This window comes from Danio rerio, chromosome 21 (assembly GCF_049306965.1).
Source record: "Danio rerio strain Tuebingen ecotype United States chromosome 21, GRCz12tu, whole genome shotgun sequence".
Classification (NCBI taxonomy): Eukaryota; Metazoa; Chordata; class Actinopteri; order Cypriniformes; family Danionidae; genus Danio; species Danio rerio.
In genome coordinates this window covers 35,199,110-35,214,118 of record NC_133196.1, presented here as the reverse complement: position 1 = coordinate 35,214,118, position 15,009 = coordinate 35,199,110, and the positions used below count along the sequence as shown (strand labels likewise).

Here is a 15,009-nt window from a genome sequence, read left to right as displayed (position 1 = left end):
TCTGGCACTGAGAACATTAGGAGCTCCAGCTCAGTGACTGTGAAGCACCTTAGACTCTTAGAAGTAATGCCTTCCAATACTATGATTTACAGGCACATTACATGCATATAAAATAAGGTTGATGAAGATTGATTCTTGCGTGAATAGGACTGCATGGAGATTGTCTTAATTTTAAATTGTCTTCTGATAGCGGTGAAGAACCAGGCCACAGATCATCTCTTCTTAAATGACGAGGGTGATTTTCCTGAGTCACGCACAGTAATTGAGAAAGGTGTGGCATGGGAGTACACAAACAATGACGACATGGAGACGGTCCAGACCACCGGACCACTCAGATATGGAGTTCTGATCATGGTAAGCACATTTCAGCTACAATTTGTAAATCTGATAACTACAAACCCAAAACTAAGCACCCGAGGCTAAAAAAGACTCTACAGCTAGAAGTGCATTTCTAAATACTATTAGTTGGCTAAGAGTTGAGTTAAACGGCCACAAAACCTCCCTGCCTCAGCAGTGTTTTCACACCTCTAGTAAAACGTCAGGAAAGTGGGTGTGTCTAGCTCTATTTAGGTGGAAGTACTGGGGAGGGAACAAGGGAAGGTTTTGCATAAAAATGTGAGTTTCCATTTGGGCACGTGCTGATTTTCACAGAGGCAAAACAAACACATATGCAGTGAAAAAGACAGTAACTGTTTACATGGACATCAGTAATCAAATTATTTGCCAAATTATTAGTTTGTCGACTTTAACTGCAGTTTGGCACTTTCACTTTCATTCAGGAACATGTCATGCATGACCCCCGTGAAAAATGGGATATTGGATGCGAGGAACTGCTGGAAAAGTGTAGTTTTAATGGAATGTTTGATACCGCACGGTAAATGGGAGAGAAAAAAAACTCAGCATTTTTCTGTAACTTAGATACACAATTGGTGTAATGACAACTCTGAGGGATGTGGATCCATTTGCAAGCTTTTATTAAAACACAGCAACACAACAAAGAGAATATGACAGCCAAGGACAAACAGTATAAACTCAGGAACGGTAATTTGGGCTTTGGTCAGGGCAGGCAGCTTACACTCAGAAACGGTGATACGGGCTTAGGTCAGGGCAGGCCTTATGTAAATGGTTACACTAATCGAGTTAAAATATTATCATTAAAGTTGAATCCAATGTACAAAATAAGGTAAACTTGACTGAGTGCTTCATTTCCCCTTTAATAGGAAATTAGTTGTTTAAAATAAAACACGCAGGACATCCGGGCATGTTTACATATTAAGTGTATTTGTCTGTTAAACACACACCCGAATCTCAAATTGTCCTACACTTTAGCTCCTCTTTAAATGGCGTGTATAGCTGTTCTGGGAGTCAGTCAGTGATTATACATGCATTCGCTGATTCAGAGGTTTCAGCGCTGGTTGAAGCTCCACTTTAATGGAAAGAAAGTGAATTCAGACATTTTATATTAATTTTAACATGCTTTCAAGATTAAAAATATGAGAGAAATATGGGAAAATACCTAATAATAGGACATAATGTTAAAATATGGGGCAATCTTGGCAAAAACAGGGTTGTCATGTATGAAGTGAAGTGTTTGTCAAACAACATATTTGCGAGATAACGCAAAACATGTTTGCGAGGGAACGCAAAAACTTTCAACAATATGTTAACCTATAGCTCTGTTTTTTTTTTTCTCCCACCCATTTTTTTTTTCTCGACCATCACGTCCCTTCCGGGTCTTCGTAGTTTCCATACAATGAGTCAAAGAAAACAAAACCGTCAATTGCTGATAAACTGAAGCCAACATCAAAAAGAAAAATGGAATTTACTGTGGTTGAAGAAGCCACTGTGGGCCTTTTTGTTCAAAATAAATTACTCGCCTCAGAAGATGAAAACGAAATCCAATGAACGTGCAGTGGACCAAAACAGCATTACAGATGTTTTACAATGTGGTCGGGGGTCTGCTGGTTTGTTCATTAATGCTGTCCCATCACACAGATTTTTTGTTATCACAAGACCTGTTAAAACAAAATCACATGACTTTTTTTATGTGCAGGCTGGAATTTATTCAGTAAATGTGTTTCCATCATATTTTATGCTCATGTTCTCTCATCAGATAAAAAGTTTATCTTACTTAGCTTTTTAAGTTTGCAAATCCTACTTTTAACCACTCATTTTTTATGTGCATTTTCAAAATGTATGTGCTTCTATTAAGCATTGTTTTATGCAATATTCCAAAAACCACATAAATGTATGTCCTTTGAAAAAGCATAAGAATATGTTCTTTCATAAAACAACTGTTTGGGGTATCCTAAAGTCACTGCAGTTTACACATTGGTCTCAAAAGATTGGTCACTGGTGGTCAGACATTATGCAATTTTTCACTTAGAAGAATGAAATAACTTGAAATAACCCTTGCCTTGTAAATTGCTCTCTCAATGGCTGTAGGTTGTTACCTATTACGTTTCCAGTCAAAACTAATTTTAGACTATTAGACCGATATTTGCTGGCTAAATTATAACCAGAAATGAATTGTCACTTCTTTCAGATTTGTCTTTATTCATTTAAAATATGCAGTCATGACTAACAAGCACCAATATTTTGGTATCTTTGTCTGCAATCTCTGGAAAAATGTGGTGGAAAATAGGGTGAAAATCAGTCATTAAATCATTTAAACCACCTAACAAAAGTCTTATTGCCTATCCAGTTTTAAGGAACAACAAATAATAACCTGACTTCAAGTTGATCATTTGGTATCAGAAGTGGCTAATATGAGAGTCAAAGACCTCTAGATTACGTTTATTTTACCTAAATAAAATATAACCATGCCTTGATTTTTAATTATTTAATTAGGACAGTAAGGTCTGACTTTGCTTAGACAAAAGTCTTGTCATTTAACAGAAATAATGTACAGTATAGAATATAAAGTCATAGTGCTGTGGAAAAAGAATGAATATTGTGTATGACTCCCATGATCTTGGAGGACTGCATCCATACATCTCTGCAATGACTCAAATAAATTATTAATAAAGTCATCTGGAATGGCAAAAAAAAGAAACAATTCTTACAGGACTCTCAGAGTTCATCAATATTCTTTGGACTCATCTTCTATGCCTCCTATTTTATCTTAACCCAGAAATGCTCAATAATGTTCATGTCTGGTGTCTAAGCTGGCCAATCCTGGAGCACCTTGACCTCCTTTGCTTTCAGGAACTTTAATGTAAAGGCTAAAATATAAGGAGGAGTGCTATCCTGCTAAAGAATTTGCCCTCTCCTGTGGTTTGTAATGTAATGGGCAGCGCACATGTCTTGATACCTCAGGCTGTTGATGTTGCAATCCATTCTGCAGATCTCTCACACACCCCCATACCGAATACAACCCCAAACCATGATTTTTCCTTTACTAAACTTGACTGATTTCTATGAGAATCTTGTGTCCATGCTGGTTCCATTAGGTTTTCAGCAGTATTTGTGATGATTGGGATGCTGTTCAACAGATAATTCATCTAAAAAAACTACCTTCTGCCACTTTTTCAAATTCTTCAAACTAGAAGTCAAGTTATTATTTGTTGCTCTTACATCTGGGATCGACAACAAGACTTTTGTCAGGTAGTATAGTGTATACCTGATATAAGTAAGTTAAATCACAAATTGTGTGTTACCAATTCAGCTAGTAAATAAAATGCATCTATAGTAAGTTATTAAACATTATTAAACATCTTCTTCAGGTTCAGTCTCACAGCATTTCTAAAGTCACAATCTCATACAAATACATCCTGCCAGAGGACCCGCTCTCATCAATGGAGAACACCCTGCCTCAGGACGACACAATTTACTTCGAGTGGGCTCTCAGGAAGTGGTCGCACTGTTCCAAGCCATGTGGCGGAGGTACATGAAAATATTTAAAAACTGTGGCTAATGCCGCCTACTATTAAGTAGTTGCTGCATTTGAATTTAAACGTACTACTTGGTCATTAGAAAAGTATGTTGTATACATTATGAATGTGGGAAGTATGAACGGAATTCAGACGTACAACATCTGCCATTTTGTCCTAATCACCTGACCTACCGTCGTGAGTTTCGTTGCTTTACTACGATTCATGAATTCTCTCGCGGGGCATCATGGGATAGCACAGCATGCATAGGATGCGCACTTCAGAATCTCTCCGGAAGTAGTTGGTCATGCGGGTACTTCTCGCATACTGATTTTCAAATTCTATGACAAGGGTGGCCAACCCTGTTCCTGGAGAGCCACCTTCCTGCAGATTTCAGTTGCTACCCATGTCAAACACACCTGAACCAATTAATTAGGACCTGAACACCACGTGATAATTACAGGCAGGTGAGTATGATATGGGTTGCAGCTGAAATCTGCAGGAAGGTGACTCTCCAGGAACAGGGTTGGCCACCCCTGTTCTATGAATTCGGACATATTACTTGGCTCCAGACTAATTTTAGCGTACTATATAGTATGGAAGTATGCGGTTTCAGACGCAGCCCATATCCTTCTTTTTAAAATTTAATCTAATTTTATTGAATTGATCAAGTCCAACACTATCGTGAATTAATATTTAGCATGAAATGAGCATTCAATACTTGAGGAGTCATTTAAAACATTGATTTAAACCATTTTTCAAAATTGGCATATGTAATGTAGAAAATGGTTTTATAGTTTGTGGTTGTTCAAAGTAAATGTATTTATTTATTTTACAAATTATATAAAACCATCTATTAAAACTACTGAAATATTAAAAACTATTAATACTAAAAACATTGTTTATGTATTATTTGTTGCATTCTGTATTCTGTATGTCAATTCAAATTGAGGAACATATAATCAATAGTTTAATTCCGAATTCAACCTAGTATGGCTCACTACTCTGACAGACATGAGATTTCAGTGGAACTTGGACAAACTGTAGAAGACAACAGCTTGTATCGTGGTTTTGTCTGTTTATCTGGCTTGTAGGGAAACAGTACACACGTTTTGGATGCCGAAGGAAGTCGGATGGCAAAATGGTACACCGCACTCTCTGCGCCAACATACCCAAACCTCGTGCCATCAGCCGAGCCTGCAACCAGAAGGAGTGCTCAGAACCAATGTAAGCAAATGAGGTTCACCATATGCTCGTTTTCAAACCAATCTCATACCGTTGTGCTTAAACACATCTTTGATGTCTAACTGAGTGATGGATGATGGTTTAAGGGCATGACTGCTTTAGTGGATAATGTTTTTTAAATGTGTGTTGTGTACAGCTGGGTGACAGGAGAATGGGAGGAGTGCAGTAAATCTTGTGGTAAAACAGGTTCACAGACTCGACCTGTGCGCTGTGTGAGACCTGAACTGGATGGTTCATACAAAGCCATCAATGCTAAATATTGCAATGATGACCGGCCTGAGGGGCGAAGGCCCTGCAATCGTCAACTATGCCCTGCTCATTGGAGAACTGGACCTTGGTCTCAGGTATGACAGAGAGTGACAGTGAAAAAATCTCAGTATCAGATATCTTATTTTTAAGAGTCTCTATTGTTTATTTTAGATTACCTTTTCTGTCTGACAATTGCTCAACGTTTTACACAAAAAAACATATCACTATCATGTCTTAGCAGGTTGCTGGCATGTGTGTCATAATGATTAATGCTTGTTTCTAGCATGTTTGCAATTTGTTAACAAGTAATAATGAGCTACGAACATATGTTTAGTAAGTTTTTAGCATTAATTAGCATGTTGGTAACATGTTCATAACCTGTTTAGCATTCATAGTTTATCAATATGGCACATTGACTTATTAGCATTTGACTTTATTAGCTGTTTACAGCATGTTTTAAACACGATTTAGCACATATTAAATAAATGAATAAGCATGTTGTCAACATGATGTTACACAAATTAGCATATTGTTAACTTTGTAACATGTTTAGCATTTTGTAGTATGATTCCTGAGATGTTGTTACCATGTTTAGCATACTGCTTGCATAAATTAGCAAATGGCTAGCACGATTTTGCTTTTGCTCTCTTGTTCTTGTTTTGTTTGTTTGTTTTTCCTTTCAAAGTTAGTTACTTTTTGTAAGAGTATTACCAGTTTAATGTATCAACCAGCCATTATTCTCATAATTTAAGATTGTCGATACTACATTCTTGTTTACATTCTGTCATTTGTTTCTGTATGTTGTGTATGGATGTGCAGTGCTCGGTCAGCTGTGGTAATGGCACTCAGGAGCGGCAGGTCATGTGCAGCACCCCTGATAATGCCATAGGCATCTGCATGGACACCAAACCTCAGAGTGTCAGATCTTGTCTGCCAGCACCATGTCCAAGTAAGTTTCCAATGCAATCTACAATATAAATATCTCCACAAAATTCTCTTCTGACATGTTCAACTCCTAAAATTTAAGCTTTTATGTGACTGCTTTGGAATTTGCTAGGTCATAATATTCTGTCATATATCACTGCGTATAAATTATTTTTACATAAACTCACTTCTGATGTGTGTTGACTCAATCTTTAGGCAATATTCACATTGTGTATGGATGGCCCACTTCACGCTACAGCTAAAATCAGTCACTTGTTTACCCAGTTACTATTTTCAAAATGGGGAAAGGCACATAGAGGGGAAAAAAACAATTCAGGCGATTTCCATTGCAGTAAATAAAGTTTGTTTTTACCGAAGTGTCACTCAAACTGCTGCAGCTTGCAATGTCTACTTTAGTCCAACAGAAAAATTTAATCATATGCAATTAAAGTCCATACATCTTATTGGAGCCATCTGATCCAAAGGTGATATAAAAAAATTGGTTAAATCTACAAATAAACAAACAAAAATAAAATAAACAAAATTAGCTATTGGAAGTTTACAAAAAGGGGCGGAGCTGCTCAATGTGTCCTACCCTGTCTTCTTTTTTTAAATTTTTTATTACATCAACACATTGACTAAAGGCCCGTTCACAACAAGAATGATAAATGTAAAGATAGCAATAAAGATACAGTTCTAAAAACTGTTCACAGTATTAAAGAAAAACATGGTTCACACCACAACTACAATGATAAAGATACAGAGGAACGATATCTTTGGGATCACTTTCAGAGAGATTTTTCCCAGCTAATGGACAATAAAACACTGACAGCCGGTCAGAATCCATTGAGAATTAAAAGGGTTTGCGCAATTTAAAGATACAGACGACACTGTCGAGAAGCACACTCCTTGATATTAGGCCCTTAGTTAAAAGATTATTTAAAGATAATGACTATCTTGGAAACAATTGGTTATACCATGGGAAATAATGATAAAACAATACTTGGATGTTCTGAAGTATGCTGGCAAAATTAAGTGTACAAGTTAAAAATACAGCAGGAAAAAGTGCTAGTTTCAGTGGCTGTGTCCAAAATCGCATGCTTCCATACTATATAGTATGCTAAAAACAGTATGCAAGCCAAGTAGTATGTCTGAATTCATAGCGAACCCAGATGACCTACTACTTCAGGCAAGATTCTAAAGTGCGCATCCAATGAACCATTCGCTATCCCATGATGTGGGATCCCATGATGAGTGAATTTACGCGACTGACGCTGATAGGTAACCATGCAGTTGGCAGATGTAGTCCGTCCGAGTTCCATTCATACTACTCACATTCATGCTGTAAAAAATGTACTTTTCTATCAGTCGAGTAGTAAGTTCACATGCAGTACCTACGGAGTTGTAGGCGATTTCGGACGCAGCCAGTGTCTTTGTGTTGCCTGCTTTGAAAATGCTAGTGAACTGATTACGATTGCTGAATTCACTGTTTGATTAGATTGATTACATGTCAGAAGCTCATAAGTATGTTCAGATGCTGTAGTAGCACACTGAGGACACCTGATGGTAAGAGATAATGCTGAATTTACAGCATAACCTAAAAATAAACAGATCATTATCAGTCTTCTGTGTGGACACAAATATATTTATCATTACTGTATATTTATATGTATCATTATCATGCTTCGTGTGAATAGGCCTTAAAGGTGCAGTATTTAAGTTTGACACTCAGTGGTTGAACTAGGTATTGCACCCCTGGTACAAAACACATGCAAGCGCAGGTTGCCAGATTGACAGCTTGCCTGACTATTGAGCATAAAAGCTGATTTAAGTCGTGTTCTACATAAAAGCAACATCATGCAATAGAACGAAGATTTCCCATACTAAAACGATTTGTGATTCGGGCATAAAGAAATCTCTGAAGGATGAGTAAATAATGACCAATTTTTCACTTTATTTGGCTCAACTAACACTTTAAATCATCTCTCTCTCCCCCAAACTCACAGATGACAGAGGCAACTTCCTGATCCAGTGGCTCTCCAGAGCAGACCCAGAGTTCCCGGCACCAAAGATCTCCTCAAGTAAACGTCCCGTTTCCAGTCATCAGCCTGCCGTGTGCTGCATGGCCGCTCGCTTCTGGACCCTGCCTCTGTCTCTTACGCTATGGCTCTGTTACACTCTGTCCTGACCGCTTCTCTGTCCTTCTCAGAGTCTTAACTTTCCCTTCATCCAAGGGAATTCTGTGGGCTATTTCTTTCCTCTGCCCTTGTTGGCTCTTCTGCAGGGCTGAGGGCTAAACGCGGCCTGAAAGTGCATTGAAAGGGGGCAGTATAGGTGCCTGTGAAGAAGAGGCCTTGTTTTGAGAAGCTGTGACGGTTGTGCTACGTCAGGTAATATGGATATGACTGTTGTGACGATTTCCAGGGTGAAAATCACTCAGTGACACAAACTCCTCTGGGAAGGTACCATTGTGGTACCATTGGAGCATTTAGTGAGTTTGTTCCCCAAATAATTATACAATATAAAATAATATATCACTAAAATAACAATGTGAGCCATAACCCTTATTTATTTTCCCTGTCAAATGTCATGTATTTTTGTATGTATTTTCGTCAAAAATGCTATATATATATAGAAGGAATTATGAAAAGCGACTTTTACAGAGATGTTTTATTTATCTTACCCTCTTTTTTTTGTACTTGTTGATTTGAAACGATCAGATGGTGCACGTTTCAACACATTTCACTGTATAGATCTATTGTGTGTCAGTGGTTGACGTATTATCGAAGGATAAAAATACCTCATGCTCCTGCTTTATTGATTTAAAACTCATGTCAGATATTTTTGCCTTATTTTAGGTTGAAGGAACGTAAGTTTACGTTGCATGGCCACCAAGTTTTCAAAAGAGGCAGCTAAGGTAAAGAACCACAGTGAATATGGATGTTTACAGCCTAGCGAGTGTAATCTTATTACGGTTATATCACGATTGTAAGTCTGTGGAAGGATGAAGCTTTAGCGATGCAGATTCAGTCTAAGGGCCTTTTTTTAAACTATACAGCAAGTATGTGTACATATTACATGATGTTGAATATACTTAGTAAACTTAACGACATATTTAATGACTGTTATCTCTTACACCAGTAACGAAAGTAATATACTATATTTATCTATGTATTTTGACCTTACTGGCCATGATTCCTTGCCTGGAAGGTAATGAATTAAGATATGTAAACAGTGTATATCATGATGAACAGAGTATTATAATGTGTGTGGGTGTGTGTGTGTGTGTACTGGCTTTGGTGGTTTATGAGGACACACATTTACATAAATACATAGGTATGACCTTTGTATTACAGTGTTGAAGTGGTTTATAAGGACTGCCTGGTGTTCTTGTAATTCAAAATGCTTAAAAATCATATTTAACTGGCTCTTTTGACATTTAAAATTTGTCATGTTTCATGTAAAGGTTGGGTTTAGGGGTAAGGGTAGGGTAAGGCTATATAATAAGCAGTTTTTATGTAAAAAATAAATTTACAGCTATGGAGAGTCCTCAACCAATGTGTGTGTGTGTGTGTGTGTCTTTGTGTGTGGGTGTATTATAAAGGGGAGTGTGTGTGAGAGAGGCCCTGATTCCTTGCCTAAGAGTAATGATTGGAGATATGTAAACAGTACCATGATTGGTTTATGAGGACACACATTTACATAATTACATAGATATGACCTTTGTATTACAGTGTTGAGGTGATTTATAAGGACTGTCTGGTGTCTTTGTAATTTTCAATGCTTAAAAATCCTATTTAACAGGGTCGTTTGACATTTAAAATTTGCCATTTATCCTGTAAAGGTTGTAAAGAGTGTAGGGGTAAGGATAGGGTAGGGCTATATAATAAGCAGTTTTTAAAGTATAAAATACATTTACAACTATGGAGAGTCCTCATAAACCGCTAACATAAGGGTGTGTGTGCGTGTATATAATATAACGGTGAGTGTGTGTGAAAGAGGCCCTGATTCCTTGCCCAAAAGGTAATGATAAGTAAATAGTATCATGATGAACAAGAGTATTATAATGTGTGTGTGTGCACTGGTTTCGGTGGTTTATGAGGACACACATTTACATAAATGCATAGGTATGACCTATAGGTATTACAGTGTTGAGGTGGTTTATAAGCACTGTCTGGTGTCCTTGTAATTGAAAATGTTTAAAAATTATATTTAACAGGGTTTTTTGACTTTAAAATTTGCCACATTTCCTGTAAAGATTGGGTTAGGGGTGAGGATAGGGTAGGGCTATAAAATAAGCAGTTTTTAAAGTATTAAATTACATTTACAGCTATGAAGAGTCCTCATAAACTGCTAAAAACAAATGTTTGCGTGTCTTTGTGTGTGCTTGTGTGTATTATAAAGGTGAGTGTGTGTGAAAGAAAGGTTATGTAATTTTTTAATAGGGTATGGCTGTTCTTCTAAGTAACTGAAATATATATATACAGTATAACAGGGTCCAGGTTAAAAATCCTTTATTTCAAAAGCTTTAAATTGAAAAGCACTAATGGTAGCATTTTCATTTCGTTCCAGCATGTTTCTGGAATTACATATTCAAAACATCCCGCATCTGGACACTTCAGTAATTAAAAACATAATTATTCGTTTGGTAAAGGAAGCATTTAATAGCCTTGTTTCTACTGAATGCTGTTCTTGTTGGTCTTTCTGTGAGGTTAAATCATGTTTTTAAATGTATTTCAGGCATTTCAGTTTTGTTATAAATATATTCTATTTTTTTTCAGTGGATTTGATGGTGTTGAGATGTTTACTAAACTGTGAATAGTGTGACACTTCGAAGCAGTTTACATTGTACTATGAAAAGTTGTATGTGTTGTCTTGTACACGCTCTATATTTGACAGGAAGTCTCTGTGTAACTAATGTGGTTCCTTGTCGGCAGTGTTAATGGGAATAAAGGGTCAAGTAATATACTCAATGCTTAAAACCTCTGACTTTGTGCTCTGTCATTTTAGGTTACTGTATTGCCAACACAATCTCACGGCAATTCGTAACTTTTTCATTTAGTGGCTAATTCGTATGAATTCGTACAATCTAATTCGTACAATTTAGTACGATTTGCTTATCCCCCAATGACGGTTGGGGTTAGGGGTGGGGTCAGGTGCCACACCTTCTTTTTTAAATCGTACCATTTCGTACGACTGAACTCGTACGAATTCGTACGAATCAGCCACTAAACTGGCAAAAAAACATACTTGCGTTTTCTCATGAGATCAGGCTGGTATTGCTCAGGCTGGCTAACTGTCGTGTATGTCACCTTTCTTTCTGATTTCTTGCTTTCTGCTTTTTTCCACATTTATATATTATATTGTTACGTTACGTTACATTATATTATCCTACAGTTAGTTCCTTAGTTTTAATTTATTCATTCATTAATTTCCTTTAAGCTTAGTCCCTTTATTAATCAGGGGTCGCCACAGCGAAATGAACCACTAACTTGTCCGGCATATGTTTTACACAGCGGATGCCAATCCAGCCGCAACCCAACACTGGGAAATACCCATACCCTCTTGCATTTACACACAAACACTACGCCAATTTTGCTTATTTAATTCACCTTTGGCGCATGTCTTTGGACTGTGGGGGAAACCGGAGCACATGGAGGAAACCCACGCGAACTGTGGGAAAACATGCAAACTCCACACAGAAATGCCAATTGACCAATCTGAAGCTGGAACCAGTGACCGTCATGCTGTGAGGCAACCATGTTACCCACTGCGCCACCTTATCACCTCCTGATTTTTTTAAATAATATTTTCATTGTGTTTTATTACATTAAAGGAGACCTGTTATCCAAAAATCACTTATATGAGGGCTTTATACACAGTTGTGTGGCAACAGAATGTGAATATAGCCAGCTTCTAATGTTAAATAATAAAAGTAATTAACTATTTTTTATATATAATCACACTTTAAAAAAAAAAACAGTCTGCAGAAACACTTTTATTGACATTTTTATTTTGTACATGTCATCAGAGGGAGAAAGTCCTGCACATTAGTGAAGATCTCTTCCTTTATCATTAGCATCAATAGCCCTAAATGAGAGGCAGGTGTCTGCCATTAGAGTTTTTACGTGCTGAAAATAATGTAAGCGATTAAACACCATTTTGAGCGTGTGAGTCAAAGCGATATCACTAAAGGAACACCCTTGCTCTATTTTTAGATGTAAGGCTCATCGGGCTCAACAAAAAAATCTATTTTCTCAACATTATCGCTTTAATCGGAATTATTGTTTGCACCTTTTGGTAGGTTTGCAAACGTGTACTTTTCATTGCGTCTACCTTAAACTTCAGCCGGTCGCATCACAGAAGCTCCCTGTGATCCTAACTAGATGCAGTTGGAAAAGTGCAAGCACGTTGCCTCATGTGCGTGTCTCTTCATTGTAAATAAAATAACAAACTTGCCTGCAAGCCGCACACCAGAAGCGCCTCTTTGCGTGGCGCGGCGCCTTGCATTTCTGAGTTTTGGCCGTAAGTTTCTGTCAGGGTGCACGCGGCAGAGCTTCGGGTCGATGACTGGGCGCCGCGGGCGGACGCCGACTTGGGGCGCTGTTGTGTTTTCCCTGGTGGAGGCCTGTGTTTGGAGTTCTAGAATGCATGCACTGTGTGGAGCGACGATTCGGGACACTTCATGTTTCTGCTGCGTTTCATGTAAAGCAACATGCCCCTAAACAGCGAGCTGTGTACATACCCCCAACATGACACTTTTTAACAAATTATAATAAAAACATCTTAACTTTGTGTTGAACTGAACTTAAACTGGCACACTCAGAAGAACCATAATATTAATATTAAATCATAAAAAAGGGGTAAACTATGTGCCCTTTAAGGCAGAAAAAACAAAACACCCGCAAAGAAACTCAACACAAAGGACCATAAAAGCCTACTGCCAGGAAGTGTTATGATGATGCATAGGCATTTGTAGCCTCACCCTCCTTCAAAATGAGCACTATCTCATTTGAATTTAAAGCGACAATCCCCAAAACTGCATAATTTTGGTCAAAGTCCAAAAGAGGGAGTTTAAAGAGTTATAAAACATTATTTGTGTGTTTTTTTTTGAGCTGAAACTTCACATACACACTCTATGGACATCAGAGACTTATTATACATCTTGTAAAAAAAAAGGCAGAATAGGTCCCCTTTAATACTTATTAATACGTATTTGTTTCTTAACTTGACACATTTTGTATAACTTGTATTTGTTTTTAAATTTTCATTGATTTAAATAACTGCATTTTGTATAGTTTTAGATTTTTCCTTTTATGTATTTGTGGCGGGGAAGGCGTGGTCGAAGGCCCTGGAACAGTGGAGAGTGGGTTAGGAAACTGGTGACTGGTAAGTGTCATTTAGAAATCATGATTAAGTCCTGTTTCTTCTTAGTGATTGGGTCGGAAAGATGCTTTTTAAGTGAGAAGAGGGGCTATTTTTGTACCCCTATCCCTTTTCCTTCCCCTTCAAATTTTACCCCTTAGAAATGTAACAGCACTGCAACACCTGCACACGTCATCATATGTCATCGCATATGTCATGACTGCTGTAGTCATTCCAGTTGCATTATTTTTTGGTATTTATCTTCAGGAAATCACTGAAGGCAATGATTTCATGTTATCATAACGATATAATGTGGCAATAGGATCGTAACTGCATTTACACCGTGGCTTGTATAAACTCAAGAAAACAACATTAACATTATATCAGACACTGTAAAAAGGTAATTCGCAGCCACTAGACTTTTCTGACAGGGCATTCGAGTCCCATCGAGTGACAGAATATTGTGGAACTGCTATACAGGAGTTATTAGGGATTATAGATAGCGAAAATTAGCGTTTTTTATTTCACCGTTTTTTTTATTAAGGATGATGGTAAAACATGAGCACAGTTATGAATGTATTAAAACGTGCTTGTTTGTTGTAATAATTTGTAATAATGACAAAAATACTAATTTGTGCATCTGACTTCTGTGTGCAGCCATGCTGCCGTTGTAGATGGTGTATTCTGGGAAACTTTCGTACCCCTTTGTTTCAAGTGTGGTTCTGAAAAATCTCAGTTTTAAGGGCTATCTAGTTTTTCCCCTTAGCCCTACGCCTTCAAGCTAAAGAGAATTGGGACACACCCATTTTTTCACATGAGCGTGCAAAACGAGGAAAAGGGCTAAGGGGTAGAATTGGGATTAGGCCTAAAACATTTTGCTTACCTGAATCGCCGATCCTGTCTTCTTCTACACGGGTTTTGGCACCAGTGTAATAAAGTTCTTCTAATATGAAGGAAGAAGAAGAAAAAGCATCTCTCCGACTCAATCACTGAAAAGAAACAGGTGTTAATCATGACTTCTGATTGACCCACTTACCACCCGCCAGTCTCCTAACCCGCTATCAACTGTTGTGGGGCTTTCCACCACACCTTCCCCACCAAGGTATTATTATATTATTATTTTAATACTGTTCTTTGTACAGTGGTATTTCTATGTTAAAAATAAAATAGGACATATTTACTTTTTTCGATTATCATTACTGTGTTGGCCTAAATTTCTATGTTAAAAATAAAATTGGACATATTTACTTGTTTCAATTATCATTACTGTGTTGGCCTAAATCTTGGCTAAGCCTTTTAAAATATTTATTAATTTCATTATTTTTATTTTTGTATTTACATCACTAACTATCTG

The 15,009-nt window shown here is 37.4% G+C and overlaps 1 protein-coding gene and 1 long non-coding RNA gene across 3 annotated transcripts in view; one reads left to right on the top strand and one right to left on the bottom strand.

The window, feature by feature from the left end:
• The window catches only part of adamts2a (ADAM metallopeptidase with thrombospondin type 1 motif, 2a), a 169,128-nt gene that overhangs the window by 149,700 nt on the left and 4,419 nt on the right, over nucleotides 1–15,009 (top strand). Inside the window, exons 16-21 of the mRNA XM_695292.8 lie at nucleotides 191–354; nucleotides 3,726–3,885; nucleotides 4,967–5,099; nucleotides 5,254–5,461; nucleotides 6,186–6,315; nucleotides 8,297–8,371. Coding sequence (XP_700384.4) covers nucleotides 191–354; nucleotides 3,726–3,885; nucleotides 4,967–5,099; nucleotides 5,254–5,461; nucleotides 6,186–6,315; nucleotides 8,297–8,371 — 870 coding nt within the window. The remainder of the gene's footprint in view (nucleotides 1–190; nucleotides 355–3,725; nucleotides 3,886–4,966; nucleotides 5,100–5,253; nucleotides 5,462–6,185; nucleotides 6,316–8,296; nucleotides 8,372–15,009) is intronic.
• The window catches only part of LOC141380025 (uncharacterized), a 60,581-nt gene continuing 45,878 nt past the window's right edge, over nucleotides 307–15,009 (bottom strand). Inside the window, exons 3-4 of one of the 2 annotated variants that reach the window (XR_012397272.1) lie at nucleotides 14,539–14,644; nucleotides 307–2,015 (exon numbers count right to left, since the gene is read on the bottom strand). This is a non-coding gene — a long non-coding RNA (uncharacterized lncRNA). The remainder of the gene's footprint in view (nucleotides 2,016–14,538; nucleotides 14,645–15,009) is intronic. The other variant, XR_012397273.1, reaches the window with a different exon arrangement.